The following is a 22,489-nucleotide window of genomic DNA, read 5'->3' as shown; positions in this document are numbered from 1 at the left end:
GAAAAAATATTTTTTTTAAAAAATCCACGTTTATTAAATATTTGAAAAAATATTTTTTTAAAAAATCCACATTTGTTGATCTTTGAAAAAAAATATTTTTTTTAAAAAATCCACGTTTGTTGATCTTTCGAAAAAAATATTTTTTTTTTTAAAATCCACGTTTGTTGATCGTTCGAAAAAATATTTTTTAAAAAATCCACGTTTATTGATCTTTCGAAAAAAATATTTTTTAAAAAATCCACGTCTATTGAATATTTGAAAAAGATATTTTTTAAGAAATCCACGTTTCTTGATAATTGGAAAAAATATTTTTTTTAAAAAATCCACGGCTATTAATTACTTGAAAAAAATATTTTTTAAAAAATCCACGTCTATTAAATACTTGAAAAAAATATTTTTTATAAAATTCAAGTTTGTTGATCTTTTTTGTTGATCCTTGGGAAAAATATTTTTTGATCCTTGATCCTTTTTTAAAATAATAATAATAATATTTTTTCTATTTTTTCTATGTTTTTTTTTTTTTTGTCCCACATTCTCAATTTCTTTTATTATAAATACAACAAAATATTTACAATAACAACTTATCTCTAATCCCCCTATTTCCTCTCCCTCATCCTCAGCATAATACCATTATCGGATTTCAAAGTCAAAACCATTGCCAAATTAGGATCATATTTATGCAGCTCCGATCTCTTTTCCCGATGGGGTCCAAAATAATTGCTCACATAGCCATCCTTGGACTCCAACTCATCGAGGGCGGGTAAAATTTCAAAATGTCTCACAATTTTCGATATCACAGTTTTAATTTCGAGTTGGGCAAATTTCTGACCAATGCAGTTACGTGGCCCTGCACTGAAGGGTACATAATCGAAGGGATTATGGTCTTCGGCACTACTTTTGGCCGTGGCAGCAAAACGTTCCGGATCGAAACGATAGGGGTCGGGGAAGGTTTTCTCATTGTAACCCAATGCCATGATGAAAATTATGGCCGAGGTGTCAATGGGCAGGGTTTTGCCATCTGGAGGGGTTAAAAAATACGACAACATTTAGAGGTTATTCAAAAAAAAAAAAAAAATCCGAATATTTATCCTTACTCATACTGTATTCCTTATCCGTGTGCCGTCCAATCATCGGCACACTGGGATATAATCTCAGGGATTCTTTGATCACCATATCCAAATATTTCATATCGGCCAGTTCTTGGAATGTGGCACTGCGTTTCATATCCGCTCCCATTATGGCCTTTTGTTCCTCGTAGACTTTCTTCTGTACCCCCAGATGGCGGGAGAGGAGATATGTAATAAACGACAAGGCTGACGTTGTTGTATCATGTCCTTCGAACATAAATGTTGAGACTTCTTCATAGATTTCCTGGATGGTCAGGGGTCGACCATCTACGGTGGAGGACAGCAGGGTGTCGAGGAAAGCCATTTTGGGTTTCTTGAAATCAGATTCGGGGGACTGCGGATTGTTTGCCTCCTGCTTGGCTTCTTCTTCGCGCTTACGCAGTTCCATGCGTTTTTGAATGACCTGGAATAGAGAAATGAGAGACCTTTTTTATCAGAATTCTGATGCCTACTTTCAGGCTAAAGAATATTTCCCATGGACTTTAAGGACAATAATCGTGAATTTATTAAAGAATGTTTCCCAAGGATCTTAAGGACAATAATCGTGGATTTTTTTCAAAAAAAGGTTTTCAAACACGACCAGGACTATAATTGTGGAATCTTCAAAAAACAATCTTTAAGGACTTTAAGGACAACAATCGTGGAGTTTTAAAGAATATTTCCCAGGACTTTAAGGACGACAATCGTGGATTTCGCAAAGAATATTTCCCAGGACTTTAAGGACAATACTTTAAGGACTATTGCCAAAGAAATTTAGGGACCATAATCGTAGATTTTTCCAAGAACCACAAGGACTATAATTGCGGATTCTTTAAAGAATATTTTCAAGGACTTCGAGGACAATAATTGTGGATTTTTCGGGAATAGTTTTCAAGGACTTACTGGGTATTTTTTAAGGAAAATATTTGAAGGTCTCTCAAAACACTACTGATGGATTTCCTATTGAAAATTTTGCTAGAATTATTCAAGGACATTCTAAAGGACATCAGGGCAATATTTGAGGATTTTCTTGAGGAATATTTTAAAGGCCATTCCGGCCACTTTCCGAAAGAATATTTAAAAGGATTAACAAGGAAATTTTCCTGGATTTTGAAAGAGCATTCTGCTTAGCATTTTAAAGATTATTTTGATGGGCTTAATCAGGGATCACTTTAAAGAACATTCTTAAGATTTTTTTTCTTTGAAAAAAAAATTTTTTTTTGAATAGTCCACCTTCGTTGATAATTGGAAAATATTTTTTAAAAAATCCATGTTGTTGATAATTGGAAAAAATATTTTTTAAAAAATCCACGTTTGTTGATAATTGGAAATAATATTTTTTAAAAAATCCACGTTTGTTGATAATTGGAAAAAATATTTTTTAAAAAATCCACGTTTGTTGATAATTGGAAAAAATATTTTTTAAAAAATCCACGTTTGTTGATAATTGGAAAAAATATTTTTTAAAAAATCCACGTTTGTTGATAATTGGAAATAATATTTTTTTAAAATCCACGTTTGTTGATAATTGTAAAAAAAAATTTTTTTGAAAATCCACGTTCGTTGATAATTGTAAAAAAAATTTTTTTTGAAAAATCCACGTTCGTTGATTATTGGAAAATTGATAATTAGAAAAAATATTTTTTAAAAAAAATCCAGGTTTCTTGATCTTTCAAAAAAATATTTTATATTTTTTTGAATAATCCACCTTCGTTGATAATTGGAAAAAATATTTTTTAAAAAATCCACGTTTGTTGATAATTGGAAAAAATATTTTTTAAAAAATCCACGTTTGTTGATAATTGGAAATAATATTTTTTTAAAATCCACGTTCGTTGATAATTGTAGAAAAAAATTTTTTTGAAAATCCACGTTCGTTGATAATTATAAAAAAATTTTTTTTTGAAAAATCCACGTTCGTTGATAATTGGAAAAAATATTTTTTAAAAAATCCACGTTCGTTGATAATTGGAAAAAATATTTTTTAAAAAAATCCAGGTTTCTTGATCTTTCAAAAAAAATATTTTTTTTTGAAAAATCCACGTTTGTTGATAATTGGAAAAAATATTTTTTAAAAAATCCACGTTTGTTGATAATTGGAAAAATATTTTTTAAAAAAATCCAGGTCTCTTGATCTTTCGAAAAAATATTTTTTTGAAAAATCCACGTTCGAAGACAATTGGAAAAAATATTTTTTAAAAAAATCCAGGTTTCTTGATCTTTTAAAAAATATTTTTTAAAAAAATCCAGGTTTCTTGATCTTCCAAAAAAATATTTTTTTAAAAAAATCCACGTTTGTTGATCTTTCGAAAAAATATTTTGTTAAAAAATCCACGTTTGTTGATCATGGATAAAAATATTTTTTTTAAAAAATCCACGTTTGTTGATCATGGAAAAAATATTTTTTAAAAAATCCACGTCCATTAAATACTTAAAAAAATATTTTTTAAAAATTCGCGTTTATTGAATGCTTGAAAAAATATTTTTTTAAAAATCCACGTTTATTGAATACTTGAAAAAATATTTTTTTTTTTTAAAATCCACGTTTTTTAAATACTTGATTTTTTTAATCCTCGTTTATTGAATTCTTGAAATTTTTTTTTAAAGTTCACGTTTGTTGATCATTGTAAAAAAATTTTTTTAAAACATTTTTAAGGCATTATCGAGTAAATTTCGAAGGAATTTTTTGAAGTGCCTCCTGGGCACCTTTCATGGGCATACTTACATCATAGGTGAACTCCTTCAAAATCTGCAGAGTCTTACAATACTGCCTGAATTCGGGGAAAAATTGATAGGTAAAATTCTTTCTTTTCAGGGGATTGAAGGCACGCATGTTGATATTGCAGCAAATGCTGGAAAAAATAAAAAACAAATTTAAAAATAAATTAAATTTTCTATCTCCACGAAACTCACAATTCCACGGCCTTGGCAAAATCCGTGTGGGGATTATCCATGGCATTGATGCTGACACCCATGGCGGTATCTGAAAACATGAAATCCCATAAAAAAAAAAAAAAAAAAAAAAAAATTCCTCCTCCCCACCAAAAACTCACCACAAATCACATCCAATGTCAAATAGTTGACCATGCCCTGAAAATCGAAAATATTATCTCCCCTCGATATATCCCTCAGTTTTTCCATGAATTTACTCGAATTTGCATTCATAACCTCGTGGAAATCTTGGAGAATTTTAAAATGAAATGAAGGTGTTATCATCTTGCGATGTTTATGCCATTTGCTGCCTTTGCTCGTCAGCAGGCCATCACCCAGCCAGGGATGCATCATGTCGTAGACATCGGATTTGGCTATCAACTCATTGCTGGCCAAGACGTACTAGAGGGGAATATTTTTTTGAAGGGGGAAAGGAAAAATTATTAATAAATTTTTTGATATTTAAAAAATTGAAAACTTACCTCCACATCTTTGGGTTCGGAAATTACCACATACAGATAGTAGCCAATCCAGGCCCGAAAATTCCCATATTTATAGAAATTGTTGAACATAAAGTGAAGGGCGGCTGGAAAAAAATAATTTAAAAAAAGAATATTGAAAATTAATGAATAATGAAAATAATATTGAAAACATACAGGCCCAGATGAAAAAAATCCAAACTTCAAAAATCTTCAAAAATTTTGAGGATTTTTTTATTAAAAAATTAATTTTTTTAGTCCATTTCGGCCATTATTGGAAAGAACTCCATTGCTTTAGTTCATCTTAAAATTTTGTTTAATTTTTTTTTTTATAATTTTTTCAATATTTTAAAATGTATATTTTTTCATTTTTTCACAATAATTTCACTACTCAATTTTCCAATCTCAATTTTAAAATCTATATTCCAATTTCCTGAAATTACCGACCTGTGTCCACTCTCAAAACACGTGCCATTAACATTCCCACCGAACTCGTTATGTTTAGAATTTAAATACTGAAGCTAATTAATTATCGCAAAAAAAAAAAAGAAATTAAAAATAAAATTATTTGCAACCTGAAATCATTAAACAAGAGAGATACAATCCGGTTTTCAACCAACTTCAATATTTTTATAAGTGCGTCATAATTTATTAAATTAAAGTTAACGTAATTTGAAATATAGGCATTTCTCAAAGGGGTCAGAAAAAAAAATGAATTAAAAAATGATCAGAAAAAAATAAAAAAAAATTGGTCCAAAGAAAAATTTTCTATAGAAAAAACTCTGACCCAAGGGGCCACAGAATTTTTTCTATAGAAAAAACTCTGACCCAAGGGGCCACAGAATTTTTTCTATAGAAAAAACTCTGACCCAAGGGGCCACAGAATTTTTTCTATAGAAAAAACTCTGACCCAAGGGGCCACAGAATTTTTTCTATAGAAAAAACTCTGACCCAAGGGGCCACAGAATTTTTTCTATAGAAAAAACTCTGACCCAAGGGGCCACAGAATTTTTTCTATAGAAAAAACTCTGACCCAAGGGGCCACAGAATTTTTTCTAGAGAAAAAACTCTGACCCAAGGGGCCACAGAATTTTTTCTAGAGAAAAAACTCTGACCCAAGGGGCCACAGAATTTTTTCTAGAGAAAAAACTCTGACCCAAGGGGCCACAGAATTTTTTCTATATTTTTTCTTGATCCCAGAGGTCTTTTCCAAATAAAAATTGAAATTAAAACAGGTATTACAAACGGAATGACAATCTTAATATACCCTCCATACTATGGTGGAGAGTATAAAAATGCCTTTCATTCGGAACTTTCGTGCACTTGACTTAGCTAATCATCAGGTTAATGTACATATAATTTTATTGTCATACTTATGTACGTGTGAGTGTGTGTGTATGAGTGATTGTTACAGATTATAAATTTATTTGTTTTTTTTTTGCTGTTCACCTCTACCAACTATAATTATCTGAAATGAGCGATTTTTGCTAATAATCCAATTGGTGGAATACATGGAAATATGAGAATGTACACGTTGGGCGCCACTTTTTATTTATAAATAAAAAAAACCAACATTTAATACTTTGCAAATTAAAAATTCATTTGGAAAAATTATTTTTAAATTATTTCGAGCAATATAAAATTAAGAAATGATAGAAATGCTTGAAATCAGACACATCGAAGGACCAAAATTGAAAAAAGAAATCAGGAAGTCTTAAAAGAAAATACGTAACTTATATTTCGTTTCATATTAGAGAAATCAAGTACATAAAAAAATATTTAATATATATGGGAACGATGAATTCACGACTTATGTTTCAGAGTGGACACTTGCTCCACGTTGGGCGCCACATCATTCTTCGTACTAAATTTTTGAGACTTTCCAGGTTGTACATATTATTCAAGTTTTTTCCTTTTTTGCTTCACTTCCAGCGCACAATGGCCACCAAAATCTCCAGATACCAATCCGTTGAGCTATTGTGTCTGGAGTATTTTGGAAAGCAAGGTTGGCACTAATAAATACCAAAGTGTCGAACACCTCAAGCAAGTGCTTCCCCGGGAATGAGCCAAAATAACGCAGAGCAACATTCGGGCAGCGTGTGACGGTTTCATTGGCCGTTTAAAGGTGACCAATTCGAAAAAATCTAAACTCATTCAAAATTTGATGCTATTTCCGCCAATTTTTGCTTTCACTCAATAAAATTTAAAAAAAAATGTAAAAATTATGGCATTTGACTTTGTTGCAGTTTTTTATCTCACCCTGTATATATTCTTGATCAGCATAAAATTCTATGTCGATTTAACGATGTCCGTCGGTCCCTCTGTGGAAATCACTCTAGCTTCCGAACGAAATGAAGTAGGTTGATAAAATTTTACTCAAATGTGTACTATGTCTGCAGAACTTTTGGTATTGAAAATGAGCCGTGGACCTAGTCTTCGTATAGCCCCCATATAACGGTGCCGCCCGATATTCGGTATTTTGATGATTTTAGCGACGTTATTTATCCGAACTATTTTAAATTTAGTATTTGAAGTTCGTAATGAATTCCACAGCCTATAACAGAAAATTGTCTGCGCAGGTCCACGTCTTCGTATAGCCTCCATATAGCGGTACCTCCCGATATTCGGTATTTTGATGATTTTAGCGGCATTATTCACCGGAATTGTTTTAAATTTGGTATTTGAAGTTCGTAATGAATACCACAGCCTATGACAGAAATTTGTCTGTGCAGGTCCATGTCTTGTTATAGCCCCCATATAACGGTACCTCCCGATATTCGGTATTTTGATGATTTTAGCGACATTATTCACTGAAATTGTTTCAAATTTGGCATTTGAAGTTCGTTAGGGATACTACAGCCTTTGACAGAAAATTGTCTATGCAGGTCCAGGTCTTCGTATAGGCCCCATATATCAGTTCCTCCCTATATTAGGTATTTTGACGGGTTTTGGTGCAATACCCACCAAAATAGTTTGAGATGTCGTATTAGAAGTTCGTAATGGATGCTACAACCTGTGACAGAAAATTGCCTATGCTGGTCCAGAACTTCGCCCAGCTCCGATATTACGGCACCTCCCTATATACGTTATTTTGATGATCTTAGCTACATTATTCACTTCATTTTTTCAAGTGTCGCATTTGAATATTGTAATGGCTTATGGAAAACAATGCCTATGTAGGTCCACGTCGTATAGACCCCAATATAACGGCTATATTCTGTATTTTTAAAATTTTAACAGAATTTGTGAAGGATTTTATGAGGCAATTCTGTCTTAAACAAGACGGCGCTCCACCGCACACAAGTCGCATAACAATCGATTTTCTGAAGAATTTGTTTCCGTGCCGTTTGATGTCGAAAAGTGGTGATTTGGACTGGCCACCGCGTTCGCCCGATTTGACGCCGCCTGACTTCTTCTTGTGGGGATATTTGAAGTCAAAGGTTTACGTTAACAAGCCAAGGACCGTAGAAGAGCTCAAGGACAACATTCGTGAAGAAATAGCCGCTATTCCGGCCGAAATGTTGGCAAAAACGATGGAAAATGCAGCAAAAAGGGCACAGTACGTCATCAACGCCAGAGGCGGCCATTTGAGAGATATCATATTCAAAAATTGATGTAAACAAATCTACTTGGAACAAATCAAATTTTTATTTTTTTCTTTGATTTAAAAAAAAAAACATGGGTCCGTCGAATATGGGCAACCTTGTATAGGAAGTAGTCGATATAGTCCAAATAATATTTATTTCAGTCTTAGGTCAAATACGAATCGGGCAGTATTGTTCTTGTGCTTCAGATCCTTCCCCATAAAGGGCCAACAGTTTGAATGATCATAACTCATGGTTGGGGGTATACGTCTGTCGACAAGACCGACTGATACTATTTTACTTGTTTTTATAAAAAAATGTCCTCCGCCACTAAGGAGCATTCTTTTTTTCCTTCAGAAAAAATCCTGAGTTGCTGAGAATTAATTTTCTTTAAAAAAGTTAAATTTCTAAAGATCGGTTTTTTATGACAAAAAATCCAATAACTGATTTTTTTCAGTTATTGAGGATCCATTTTGTTCTCTCGAAAAATATGTTCAATAACTTACGACTTTTTCTACTCTACTTCTATAGAGTTTTCTGTTTTTGAATCGATAACGCCGGATTTTATTTAAAAAAAAAATATCAGCAACAGATTTTTTTATTTTTTGTTATCAGTAACTCAATTTTTCAGTTTTTAAGGATCAAATTATCTTCAGTAACTGGCGATAAAAATAAAATATTTTTTAAGTGTTTGTTTTCTCTTTCGAGACGAGCTTAATGATCTGAAATTTGCAGTGAAAAGGAAAGCCAGATAGACACTATCACACACTCACCACTATGCGACGCGTTTCGCCGTTGGTTAAGCGGCTCATCAGGCATATTTGATGTGGATGATGGCTTACAAGGGCCGTTCTCTGGAAAGTAGTATATATTTCGAACTTATTGCAAATTAGCATATGCGAATTATACAATAGAAACTCTCCAGGTTCGACTCAAGTTCTATTGGCAGATCTTTTTCACAGCAACGTTTTGTTTTTGTAGTGATGGATTTTTTTGCAAATTTCAGATCATTAAGCTCGTCTCGAAAGAGAAAACAAACACTTAAATCATAAAACATATGATCTTCGCCTTAACAAGGCAAAACTCTAAAATATTTTTTTTTCAAACAAAAAATTTTAAATCGATAACTCCAGATTAAAAAAAAAAATCAGCAACAATTTTTTTTGTCAGTAATTTATTTTTTTTTTGTCAGTTATTGATGATCCGATTATCTTCAGTAACTGGCGATACTTTTTTTTTTCTTCAAATAAAAAATTTTAAATCGATAACTCCAGATTTTTTTTTTTTTTTTTTTCAAAAAAAATATTAATAATAATTTTGTCAAATAATGTTCTTTTAGACAACTATAATTCACTTCTTAACAGGTCATAAAGTTAATTGGACTTGGAATTAAAAAATTCACAATTTCATGAATTTTTATAGGATCGTGTTTTGAATCTATTCAAAAATTTAAAGGTGAAGAAAAGAAAATGAAATTTTTTTGAACTTTAACACATGCCCCGGGAAAGGGCAATGATGATATCTCAGTTAATTTTTTAAACTGAACTTTAACTTTATTTATCATTTTGCGAAAATGTTTTTAATTCAATGTACAATTCAGTTTATATCCAAATATAAAGAGATAACAATAGTTTCAATAACATAACAATAACACTGACTTAAATTTTCAGAATTTTTCCGTTATTAACAAAAAAAAAAATAGACAACAGTTGACTTATCAGTACACACTTTCCCCATAATTTTCTCTTTGCTGAGGGTTTTTTTTTTCAAAATATTCATAATTCAATTTTTTGCTAATCTTAATATTTTTAAACGTTTTTTTTTAATATTTGTTTTTTAAATGTTTTTAAAATTTATTTAATATTTTTTTACTAATATAAATATTTTTAAATGTTTTTTTAATATTATTTTTTTTTAAATATTTTTTTATATTTTTTTTACTAATCTCAATAATTTTTAAATGTTTTTTTTTTAATATTATTTTTTTTTTAATTTTTTTAAATATTTTTTTTTATATTTTTCTTTTACCCGTTGGCGTTTTTCCCAACTGATGGGCATTGCCAATGAATGGCAATGTTGGCGGGCCCTTGGTGTGGGCTATTTGTTGGCGCACTCCGGAATATTTAATCTCCTTGTACACTATCAGCAATAAAAGCATGATTAATATTAGCAACAGAAACATATTTAATTTTTTTATTCTTATTTTTTCCTTTTTTTGTAATTTCTTTTATTATTTGCCGATCCCGAGTTTGAGCTGTGTTCGATCGCGTTCTTGGCGGCAAAATAACTGATCAGCCAGTTTGTTTATCAAATTTTATAGAATAAATTATTTTTGCGATTTTAAAACAACTGTAAGTTGTTTTGAAATGTTAATCTGTTCAACGTGAACTCCAAAGCAATTCACGGGAGAGAGAGAGAGAGTTGAGGAGAGAATGAATATGGAGAAAGGCATTACCTTAGGTAATGAGAAACTAGTTATGTGAGAGATGGGAGAAAGAAATAAGGTAGAGAGCGAAAGTGTGTGTGGGGGAGATTGGGAGTAAGTGTATAACATGTTTGGTGCAAGTTGTTGATAAATTATTTATTGTTTTGATTTGTTGCAATCATGCAGGGTTGCCATCAGAGGAAAATATCGAAAAATAGTCGTAATTTTAACTGATAAATTTTATTATGATTTTTAAACAATATCAACATATTTTGCAATGTTATTATATTCAAAGCAATTTGAGAGAGAGAGAGAGAGAGAGAGAGAGAGGGGGAATGTAGAGAGCGAAAGTATGTGAAAGGGGAGGGGGATTGGAAGTAAGTGTAGAACATATTTAGAGTCATTTGTTGATACGAAATTTATTGTTTTGATTTGTTGTAATTAAACAGGGTTGCCATCATAGGGAGAAATCGAAAAAATTGTCGTAATTTTTAAGAATTAATTATATTATGATTTTTAAACAATATCAACTTGTTTTGCAATGTAAATATATTTATTTATATTTATATATATTTTTGAGAGAGAGAAAGAGAGAGAATGTAGAGAGAGAAAGTATGTGTGGGGGAGAATGGGAGTAAGTGTTGAAAATGTTTGGAGTAAGTTGTTGATAATTATTTTTTTTTTGATTTGTTGTAATCATGCAAGGTTGCCATCAGAGGAAAATATGGAAAAAATAGTCGTAATTTTAACGGATAAATTTTATTATGATTTTTAAACAATATCAACATATTTTGCAATGTTATTATATTCAAAGCAATTTGAGAGAGAGAGAGAGGGGGAATGTAGAGAGCGAAAGTATGTGAAAGGGGGATTGGGAGTAAGTGTAGAACATATTTAGAGTCATTTGTTCTTACGACATATATTGTTTTAATTTGTTGTTATTAAACAGGGTTGCCATCATAGGGAGAAATCGAGAAAATGGTCGTAATTTTATAGAATCAATTATATTATGATTTTTAAACAATATCAACATTTTTTTCAATATAAATATATTTAAAATAATTTGAGAGAGAAAGAGAGAGAGAGAAAGAGAGAGAGAATGTAGAGAGCGTAAGTATGTGAAAGGGGGATTGGGAGTAAGTGTTGAACATGTTTGGAGTAAGTTGTTGATAAAGTATTTATTGTAATCATGCCGGGTTGCCATCAGAGGAAAATATCGAAAAAATAGTCGTAATTTTAACGGATAAATTTTATTATGATTTTTAAGCAATATCTACTTGTTTTGCAATATTAATATATTTAAAACAATTTGAGAGAGGGGGAAAGAGAGAGAATGTAGAGAGTGAAAATATGTGAAAGGGGGGTTGGGAGTAAGTGTAGAACATATTTAAAGTCATTTTTTGATACGACATATATTGTTTTGATTTTTTGTAATTAAACAGGGTTGCCATCATGGAGAGAAATCGAGAAAATAGTCGTAATTTTATATAATAAATTCTATTATGATTTTTAAACAATATCAACTTCTTTTGCAATATTGATATATTTAAAAAATATTTTTTCTAATATTTTGGTCGAAATATATTATTACACACAATTTGGTCAGTTCATATTTTTTTTTTTTTTTTTTTTTTTTTGGTATTTTTAGATTGCATATTTTAAAAACTTATCGAGTTCTTGTTTATTTTGAACTTTTTTTTGAAATTTTGGTCGAAAAAATGTTAGCGTAAAAATTGGTCGATTTTAATTTTTAGTCGATTTTTTTAATAAAATCGAAAAAATTTTAGATTTTGTGTATAAAATTGTAGTAACATTGTCAAATTGTTGTTTTCTTGAAAATGCGGTCGAAAAAAGTTTTATTGGGAAAATTGGTCGAATTAATTTTTCGAAAAGAATTTTTTTTTCGAATTATTATCGTTTTTAAAAGTGTTTTTTTTCCTCTTGTGTACAACATTTTGCTTTTTCTTTTCAATACTCATTTTTAATTTAATTTTTTTTTGTGTTTATTTTCCTTAGATTTTTGGTCGGAAAATTACGTAGGTTAAATTTTTATTTTATTTTTAGTCTTTTTATAATATTGTTATTTATTTCCCTAATTTATTTATTTTAAATTTAATTATATTCTATATAAATATATTTTTAATAATTTGGGATTTTTTTTAAATTTGGTCGATTTGAAATTTTGGGCCATCCCATAGTAGACCTTTTGTTGACTCTATTAAAACATAGTTTAATTCACATTCTCAATTCATTTATTTCAACAGCATCGCTAATACCACCGTCCACCGAATTTATAAAGAATTTTCATTAGACGCCTCAAAGTATGCTTTATAATTTGGAACTTTAAACAAAGAGTTCTTGATGGCTTATTATTAGGTTTCATTATTACCTGCAATATTTGAGGAATTAAAAAGGTTAAAAAATATTGAAAATCAAATTAGGAATGTTTCGAAAATTCTCTTCTGACCCCTTAAAGTAATTTAATTTCCATATTTTTTTATTAATTAAATATTTTATTTAATATTATATTTAATTAAATGTATTATTTTATTTTCTCTCCCTTAAACGTATCAATACACCATTAGCTGATTTCAGTGTCAATACTGTTGCCAATTTTGGTTCGTATTTATGTGGAGGAGTCCCCACGTTCTTGTGTGGCCCAAAATATGTCGAAATCCGACCATCTTCGGATTTCAGATCATCCAACGCTGGTAATATTTCAAATTTACGTATAATTTTCGAAATGACTGTCTTGAATTCTAAAATTGCATATTTTTGTCCAACACAATTGCGAGGCCCAGCACTGAATGGTACACATTCGAAGGGATTGTAGGTACTTTGATCTTCACGCAGGCCGCTGAAACGTTCCGGATCAAATCGATAGGGGTCAGGGAAATTGTCTTCGTTATAACCCAAGGACATGAGAAATAGCAGCAAAGTGGTGCCTTTGGGTATGAATTTGTTATCTGAAAATATAAAACGAGAGGATTTTTTTTGGTAGGAAAAAATTTTTGGCCAAAGATTTTTTTGGTCGTAAAATTTTTTGGTCGAAAAAAAAATTGGTCGCTTTTATTTTTAATAAATTGATTAATTTAATATAATTTTGAAAGAAAAGAATTGCAAAGCAAATTTAACCGCTGTCAAAATTTCCCTACTTACTTATTTCAATATCCTCCTTGACAGCTCTGGCCACAAGCGGCACACTGGGATATATGCGCAACGTCTCCTTCAGCACCATATCCAGATATTTCATTTCACTCAATTCCTGAAATGTTGCATCGCGTTTCAAATCATCACCAATTATTAATTGTTGTTCCTCATAGACTTTCTTCTGGACCTCCAGATGTCGTGAGAGTAACAACACTGCGAAGCTCAGGGCGGAACTGGTCGTATCCTGGCCCTAAATTGAAAGGAATTAATGATTTGTACAAAAACAATATGGATTTTATGGATTACCGCAAACATAAAAGTGGACACCTCTTCGTAAATTTCTTCACGGGTCAAGGAACGTCCCTCAATTGTGGCCGAAAGCATAGTGTCCAAAAAGGCATGGCGAGGTTTAGCGGAGTCATCACTTGGTATGGCCGAGTCTAATTGGGAATTTTCTGCCAAACGCATTTTCATGCGTTTTTCGATAATCTAAAATATTAAAGGACAAAATGACATGATTGTCTATAGAGTTCTCGGACTAAATAAAAAAGAAAAATTGGCCGAAAAAATTTTGGTAGAAAAAATGTTATGTATAAAAATTGGTCGATTTCAAATTTTTCTTTTAAATTACTTTTATTCAAAATATATAAAAATGATGTATTTTATTTTTTGCGATATAACAATTTCCGACCAATTTTTTGGGAAGTAATTGTTAGAAAAAATTGGTCGAATTTCTTTTAAATTAAAAGTTGATTAATTTTAAGCTTTTTGAAGATTTTTGTTTTGTTGGCTTAATAGGGTTAAATTTTCGACCAAAAAATGAATGGAGAAAAATTTTTGGTCGAAAATTGTTTTTGTTGCAAAATTTGGTCGATTTTAAGTTTTTGATAGTTTTATTTTCACTATAATATAAATTATGTAAAAAAATATCCACAATGGTTGATTAATCAAGTTTTGACCAAAAAAATAATGGATTAATTTCTGGTCGAAAAAATTTATATTTGAAAAATTTGTGCGATTTTTTTTTTTTTTTGTGTTTTATGAGTAGTTGGCTTTAACAATGACTAAGTTTCGAACAAAAAAAGTTAGAAAAAATTATTTTACAGTATAACAATTTCCGACCAATTTTTTGGGAAGTTAACGATAAAGAAAAATTGGTCGAAATTCTTTTAAAGTAAAAGTTGATAAATTTTAAGCTTTTTAATGATTTTTGTATTGTTGGTTGTAATAAAGTTTTAAATTCCGCCAGAAAAAAAAAATGTGTGACCAATTTTTGGTCGAAAAATGCTTATTTTGCAAAGTTTGGCCGATTTTCAGTTTGTCATAGTTTTATTTTCCCACAATATAAATTATGTAAAAAAAATATCCAAAATTGTTGATAAACTAATTTTGACCCAAAAAATTAATGGAAAATTTTTGGTCGAAAAATTTTATGTTTGAAAAATTTGTTCGATTTTTGCTTTTTTTCTGTGTTTTATGCGTAGTTGGCTTTAACACTGACTAAGTTTCGACTAAAAAAAAGTTAGAAAAAATTATTTTGCAGTATAACAATTTCCGACCAATTTTTTTTTTTTTTTTTGGAAGTTAACGAGTTGAAATTGGTCGACTTTTTTTTAATAAAAGTTTATTTGTTCTATGCTTTTTGATGATTTTTGTTTTGTTGGTTGTAATAAAGTTCAAATTTCGCCCAAAAAACTGTGTGACCAATTATTGGTCGAAAATTTTTATTTTGCAAAATTGGTAAACTTTTACTTTTTTATGTTTTATAGGTAATTGGAAATCAATAATATGTTAGATTCGACCAAAAAAAAAAAAAAATTGGAAAAAATTTTGGTCGAGAAAAATTATGTTGCAAAATTTGGTCGATTTTAAGTTTTTCTTGGGTTTATTTTCCCATAATATTAATTATGTAAAAAAATTGATTAAACAAGAATAAAAATGTGGAATTTGGTCGATATATATATATATATTTTTCAATTTGGTATTAATTTACAACTTTTCCCAATTTATTTACCCACAAATTTTGGTATTTATTTTTAATTTTTATTTTTAACTTTATTGGTATTTATTTTAACAAATTTGTTTACTCACATTATAGATAAAATCCTTGAAAACATCCAGAGCCCTGTATAGCCTTTTACACTCGGGAAAGAACCGATAGATGTCTAGATTGCGTTTGATGGGATTGAACATTCGCAGCAGGCAGTTTTCGGCAATTCTAAGGAAGATGTAATGAGGATAAAAAACAGATATTTTATCAGAATCCAAAGTGCGAAAGAGTTTCTTCAAGTTATTTGGCCTAAGGAATCTCCCTAAATGGAGGATTATGTTTTGTTTTTGCAAAATTTCATGAATAATGAGCTTTTTTTGAGACACCCTAATGTTTATGTGTCGAGAAATTTTTTTATTGACAGGCCTTTTTTATATTTTTTTTGTCGTTGGATGAAAAAAATATTATTTTAATATTTTGTTTTGAATATTTTATGAGATACCCTAATGTTCTTAAAAACTTTTTTTGATATAAATTGTCTTCGAATATTTTTTTTGATAAACCCTAATGTTCATGTGCCGAGGAAAATATTTAATTTTCTTAAATGAAAAATTATCTTTATTTTATTTAAATTTTTTTATTTTTTTGTTTTTTTTTTTTTGAGACACCCTAATGTTCATGTGACGAGAATTTTTTTTTTTTTTTGAAAGGCCTATTCTAAAATATTTTTCGTTAGATAAAAAAAAAACTATTTTTTGAATATTTATGTTTTATTTTTATTTATTTTTTGAGACTCCCTAATGTTTATGGGCCCAGAAAATTTATTATCGAAAGGCCTATACTAAAATATTTTTCGTTAAATGGTAAAACTATCTTTTGAACATTTTACTTTTCAATATTTTTTTGAGGCACCCTAATGTTCATGTGCCAAGGAAAATGTTTAAATGAATTTATTTCAGAATATTTTTCGTTAGATGAAAAAACTATTTTTTTTTTAATATTTTATTTTTCAATTTAATTTTTTTTTGCGACACCCTAATGTTCATGTGCCGAGAAAATGTTTTTATTAAAAGGCCTATTCTAAAAAATTTTTCCTTAGATGAAAAAACTATTTTTGGAGTAGTTTTTGTTGTAAGTTTTATTGGACACCCTAATATTGATAAGAAACTGTTTTTATTTTTTTAATTTTTGAGCCACACTAATGTTCATGTGCCGAGAAAATTTTTTTATTGAAAGGCCTATTCTAAAATATTTTTCGTTAGATGAAAAAAAAACTATTTTTTGGAATATTTTATTTTTGATTTTTTTTTTAGTTTTTTTTTTTTTTTCTTTGAGACACCCTAATGTTCATGTGCCGAGAAATTATTTTTATTGAATGGCCTATTCTAAAATATTTTTCGTTAAATGAAAAAACTACTTTTTGATTTCTTTGTTTGTTTTTTTTTCTTTTGAGACACCCTAATGTTCATGTGACGAGGAAAAAATTTTATTGAAATACATATTCTAAAATATTTTTCGTTAAATTAAAAAAAATATATTTTTTGAATATTTTATTTTTGAGTTTTTTTATTTTTTTAGACGCCCTAATGTTTACACTGGTGGCCAAAACTAAAGCAACTTAAATCGCAAAGACAATAAATGTCCTGTAACTTTTACAAAAATAAACAAATCGTAATTATTTTTCCAGTTTTAAATGAGGGGTTTAATTCACTTTCAAGAAACTAAAAATAAAAATACAAAAATAATTTTGAACGAATAATAATATGTGGAAAACTAAAATGACCCAATTTTTGCTTGGTCAAAACTAAAGCAACTTTTGATTTTTTATTTTAAAATAATTAAATTTTGGCTAGTAGTCGATAGCATAACCATTATTTTTGATAGCAGCTGCACACCTACGAGGCATTGAATCTATAACACGCTCAATTTGATCCTTGGGTGTGCTTTCCCAGGCACCCCGAATTCTTTAGAAAAAGTTGTGCTTATTTATTTCCGAATCTCGCTTGATCTTCCTATCTACGATACTCCAAAGGTTTTCTATGGAGTTTAGGTCAGGTGATTGTGCCGGCCATAACAAAACATCAATTTTTGACTCCCGCAACCAATATTTGACAAGTTTTGATACAAGTTTGGGATCATTGTCATGCTGAAACACCCAAATCAGCCGAATATTTTACTCAGCGTAAGGGAACAACGTGATGTCCAACATATCTTTGTAAACAAACCGATCCACAACTTCCTTTATTTTACGGATAGGCCCAAATCCATAGAAAGAAAAACAGCGCCACGCCATTTTTGACCCACCCTCATGCTTCACTGTACCTTTGCAACACTGCGGCTTGAGTCCTTCATTTTTTGGTCTTCTCGTCGTAAAATTTTTCACATCTGAGCCTTTAATATTAAACGTAGACTCATCCCAGAAATAATGTTTTTTCCATTGAGCTTGATTCCACTTAATATTTTTGTTTCCGAAAGCCTTTTTGATTTTTTCAGATATAAATGGTTTTTTGGTGTCTTACGGGCATGCAGACCAGCTGCCACTACTCGTCTACGCACTGATCTCGAGTTTATATCCAATGATTGCTCTCTCACCAATCCAGTTGAACTCTTAAATGGTTGTTTTTTATTTCTCTCACAATTTGTGGATCAGTACGGGCTGAAGTTTTTCATGGCCTTCATCCGTTATTGACTGTTACTACTGATCCAGTTTCAAAAAACCGACTTAGTATACAGAAATAATTATGAAATCACATAAATATTTATGAAATATTTGTCGGAAATCATTTTCTGAGATATGTTGTTTTAATAGTCACTGATAATTTGCTGTTTTATTCAGGTACTGTATTTGCTTCTAGCCATTTTTAAAATTTTTTGGGCAGTACTTAAAAAACGAAAAGAAAAACACATACTGTTGTAAAAAACTTCTCAAAAAGGATTTATGACAAGCGAAGTTGTCGAAGGAAGCAAAAAGCGATAAATATCACAGTAAAAACAACTGAAATTGAAGCGGTTATATGAATATACAACGGAGTTGCTTTTGTTTTGTCCAAGCCAAAATCGGGTTAATTGACTTTACCAAACATTATTTTTTATATAAAAATGAATTTTGGTTTTATGTTTTAGGTTTTTAAAAAGTGAATAAAGTACCTTATTTAAAACAAGAAAAACTTTCTCATTTTCTTAATTTTTAAAAAAGTTACAGGGCATTCATTCTCCTTGTAATTTCAGTTGCTTTAGTTTTTGGCCACCAGTGTATGTGCCGAGAAATTATTTTTATTGAAAGGCCTATTCTAAAATATTTTTCGTTAAAAGGAAAAACTATTAGTTTTTTGTTTGTTTTTTCTTTTTTTTGAGACACCCTAATGTGACGAGAAAAAAATTTTATTGAAAGGCATATTCTAAATTTTTTTTTTAATATTTTAAATTTTTTTTGAGACACCCTATTGTTCATGTGCAGAGAAATTCCAACATTAGGGCGTGTTGAGAATTTTTTTTTTTTTTTGAAATGCCTATCCTAAAATATTTTTTGGTTTTTTTCTTGTTTTTCTAAATTTATTTTTTGGTCCCCCTTAACGTCTAGTACTTACAAATCCAAAGCCTTGACAAATTCCGAATTGGGGTTATCCATGGCATTGATGGGCACACCCATGGCCGTCTCTGAAAATAAAATCAAATAAAATATTAAAAAATTTCTAATCTTTGACCCTCCCTCCCCATTTACCACACATAATGTCCAGCGTCAAATTGTGCACCATTTTTTGAAAATCAAATATTCGTCCACCCTCCGCTCTCGCCCTGAGTTTTTCCACGAATTTTCCGGCATTTGAATTCATAACAACATGGAAATCTTGTAAAATTTTAAAATGAAACGACGGAGTTATCATCTTGCGGCGCTGATGCCATTTCGAGCCATTGCTGTTGACCAGACCCTCGCCAAGCCATATCTGCAGGACATCATACATGTCTGATTTTTCCGTCAGGCTATTGCTGCAAAGGATGTACTGGGGTGGTGTGGAAAAACATTAAAAAATTGAAAAAATAAAAATAAAAAAATAAAAAAATGAGAAGTCAAAAGTGGAAGGCCATTTTTCCTTAATCCTACCTCAATATCCTTGTTATCCGTGATCACAATATTCGGATAGTAGCCGATCCACAATTGAAAGTTTCCGTATTTATAAAATGAGTCGAAGAGGAAATTGAGTAGATCTGAGAAAAAAGATAAGGTAAATATAAAATAACAGGGATCTTCAGAACCAAAAAGGGATTTTTTGAGGAATTTTTTAATTTCAGACCGAAATCGGTCGAATTTTAAGAAACATTTTCCAAGGACCAGCAGACCCTCAAACCTTGGTTTTGAAAGATTTTTCCCAAAAAAAAGGAAACTTAGATAGACAAACCTGGAATATTTTTTCAAGGACCCTCAGACCAATAAAATTTTGAAATTAAAGAGGATTCTTAAGAACCTTAACCTCAGCCAATAGAAATCAATTTTTTTTCTGACTGAAACAAAAATAAATCTTCAAAAAATCCCTTCTTTTGGTGTGAGGCCACTTATAATTTTATATTTCCCCTTTTCCCAGATTTATAGAGGAAATTGAGTAGATCTTGGAAAAATGGGATGGAAATATAAAATAATCTTGTTAAGAAAATTTTTAAAGACATTTAAATTTTAGGCCGAAATAGGTCGATTTTTAAGGAAGATTTTCCAAGGACCATCAGACCTTCAACTCTTAATTTTGAATAAAATAAAAAAGGAAACGTTAAATATTTTTTCAAGGACCCTCATACCAAAAAATATTGAACCTTAAGAGTATTTTTCCAAGAACCTCAAAGGATCTTCAACCCAATAAAGGTATTTTTCTCCTGAAACAATTTTTTTTTTCAAAAAATGATTTTTTGGTCGGAAGCCTTTTATTATTTTATATTTCCCTAATTTACCAGGTCTTTACAGGAAATTGAGCAGATTTGAAAAAAAAACAGGAAAATATAAAATTAGGTCCCTAAAATTAGGTCCCTCAGCCCAAAAAGGGATATTTTGAAAAAATATATTTCAGGCCGAATTAGGTCGATTTTTGAAGGATATATTTCAAGGACCATCAGACCCGCAAACCGTGAATTTGAATGATTATTTTCCAACAAAATTATGGGAATGCATCTTCAACAATATTTTTTAGGAACCTCAAAGGATCTTTAACTTAAAAAAAATATTTTTTTTCAAAGACCCTCTGAATTTTTTTAAAGGAATATTTTTTTGAGTACTCTCCGACCAACAAATTCGGAATTTATACAAAAAATTCGAGGATTTTCAATTCTTAATTTTTAAGGGAATACATTTCAAAGGGTCCTAAACCAAAAAAAAATGAGAATTTATAAAAATATTTTTTTGAAGCTCTTCAAATCGGAGTTAAGAAAATGTATTTCCAGGGACTTCAAACCTGGATTTTTCAAGGAATATTGTTTTATGGATCCTCATACAACGAAGGTGGATTAACCAATTTTTTTGAGGAATATCATACATCGGACACTTGGACTTTTTTAAAAAATTAAATTTTTCAAAATTTCAATTAAATTTTTTTTAAGGAATTGCAAAATTGGACACTTTGACTTTAAAACGAAAAGAAACAATTATTCCGAAACTTTACCTTCTGGACTTTTTCCCAACTGATGACCATTTCCCACCACAGGCAGCACTCTGGGTCCTTGAGTATGCCCCATTTTTTGTTGCATCCTCCAACGCCACAACTCTTTGTAGATTACAAACACGATAGCCGCCAAACCCAGCAATAACAAAAACATGTTTAGATTTTTTTTTTAATTTATTAAAATTCGCAACACGCGTCCATTCGAAACAAGCCAATTATCCGTTATGAATTGTTGCTAAACTGTGAACAGATTAACTGCTGCAATTATATGTTACAATGATTTATATAATGTGCGTTACTAAGACAATTATTTTTGTTTTTTTGCGGAAGCTTTGTAACAGCCGGGCTGAAAAGTTGGGGGCATTGCGGAAATAATGGTGATGACTTAATTGAGATGAAAAAAAAATTGAAAATTATCAACACAGTGTAGATTTAAATATTTTTTTCGATATCCCAAAGAAAGTGAATTAAAAAAATATATTTTTAAAAAAAATTTATTTTTTTTTAAAAAAAATGTGAAAATGTGAACTTTAAAAATAATTTTTTCCAAGGACCATTTTTTAAATCCCGAACTTTAAAGTTGAGGGGATTAGGGATATGATGATGACTTAATCGATAAAAAAATATTCAAAATTATCAATACAGTGTGCAATTAAAAATACATTTTTTCGAATTTTTGTAAAAAAAATATTTGTTTTTTAAATGTTAAAAAAAATATTTTTTTAAATATTTTTTTAAAATATTGGAAAAATATATTTTTTTTAAAAAAAACCTAATTTCTAGGGTTTTTTGGAAAAACATATAGGGCACAATAAATTTCTAGGGTTTTTTGAAAAAAAAAATATTTTAAAAAAATGTGAAAATGTGAACTTTTGAAAATAATTTTTTTCAAGCAACCTTTTTCAAATCCCGGACTGGAAAGTTGAGTTGAGGGGATTGAGGAAAAAAATATTCAAAATTATCAACACAGTGTGGATTTAAATATATATTTTTTCGAATTTTTTTTAAAAAAATGTTTGTTTTTTAAATATTAAAAAAATATTTTTTTAAAATATTGGAAAAAAATATTTTAAAAAATTATTTTTTTTAAATATTTTTTTTTCAAAAAACCTGATTTTCTTGGAAAAAAAATATTTTTCCCAATATTTTAAAAAAATATTAAAAAAATGTAAAAATGTGAAC

The 22,489-nt window shown here is 29.8% G+C and overlaps 2 protein-coding genes across 2 annotated transcripts; both read right to left on the bottom strand.

Moving 5' to 3' along the window:
• Positions 1 to 513: 513 nt before the first annotated feature.
• On the bottom strand, positions 514 to 10,395 carry LOC101895915 (cytochrome P450 4e3-like). The gene is made up of 7 exons (XM_005186267.4): positions 10,129 to 10,395; positions 4,520 to 4,623; positions 4,160 to 4,439; positions 4,020 to 4,089; positions 3,832 to 3,958; positions 1,095 to 1,530; positions 514 to 1,018 (listed from the first exon to the last, which is right to left on the bottom strand). Exons 1-7 carry the CDS (start codon positions 10,280 to 10,282, stop codon positions 597 to 599), a joined length of 1,593 nt encoding a protein of 530 aa, XP_005186324.2. The 5' UTR covers positions 10,283 to 10,395; the 3' UTR covers positions 514 to 596.
• A 2,495-nt stretch (positions 10,396 to 12,890) lies between these two features.
• LOC131802823 (cytochrome P450 4e2-like) lies at positions 12,891 to 21,776 on the bottom strand. Its single transcript, XM_059123488.1, has 8 exons — positions 21,308 to 21,776; positions 19,768 to 19,871; positions 19,387 to 19,666; positions 19,253 to 19,322; positions 15,767 to 15,893; positions 13,982 to 14,164; positions 13,685 to 13,925; positions 12,891 to 13,491 (listed from the first exon to the last, which is right to left on the bottom strand). The coding sequence occupies exons 1-8, from the start codon at positions 21,459 to 21,461 to the stop codon at positions 13,073 to 13,075; spliced, it is 1,578 nt and encodes a 525-aa protein (XP_058979471.1). The 5' UTR covers positions 21,462 to 21,776; the 3' UTR covers positions 12,891 to 13,072.
• Between the last annotated feature and the right edge of the window lie 713 nt (positions 21,777 to 22,489).

This window comes from Musca domestica, unplaced genomic scaffold (genome assembly GCF_030504385.1).
Source record: "Musca domestica strain aabys unplaced genomic scaffold, Musca_domestica.polishedcontigs.V.1.1 25, whole genome shotgun sequence".
Taxonomy (NCBI): Eukaryota; Metazoa; Arthropoda; class Insecta; order Diptera; family Muscidae; genus Musca; species Musca domestica.
Note: the sequence above shows the minus strand (reverse complement) of the source record. Positions and strands in the feature narration are given on the sequence as shown.

What these genes read in the sequence shown, in the direction of transcription:
- LOC131802823 (XM_059123488.1), bottom strand. Translation starts at nt 21,461, where the DNA reads ATGTTTTTGTTATTGCTGGGTTTGGCGGCTATCGTGTTTGTAATCTAC. An exon ending in GACGCTGGACATTATGTGTG is followed by an intron (nt 19,323 to 19,386) that starts GTAAATGGGGAG and finishes TTTTATTTTCAG; the next exon opens with AGACGGCCATGGGTGTGCCC. An exon ending in TTTGTCAAGGCTTTGGATTT is followed by an intron (nt 15,894 to 19,252) that starts GTAAGTACTAGA and finishes CATCTTCCTTAG; the next exon opens with AATTGCCGAAAACTGCCTGC.
- LOC101895915 (XM_005186267.4), bottom strand. Translation starts at nt 10,282, where the DNA reads ATGTTTCTGTTGCTAATATTAATCATGCTTTTATTGCTGATAGTGTAC. An exon ending in TTTGCCAAGGCCGTGGAATT is followed by an intron (nt 3,959 to 4,019) that starts GTGAGTTTCGTG and finishes TATTTTTTCCAG; the next exon opens with CATTTGCTGCAATATCAACA. An exon ending in GGATAAGGAATACAGTATGA is followed by an intron (nt 1,019 to 1,094) that starts GTAAGGATAAAT and finishes TAACCCCTCCAG; the next exon opens with ATGGCAAAACCCTGCCCATT.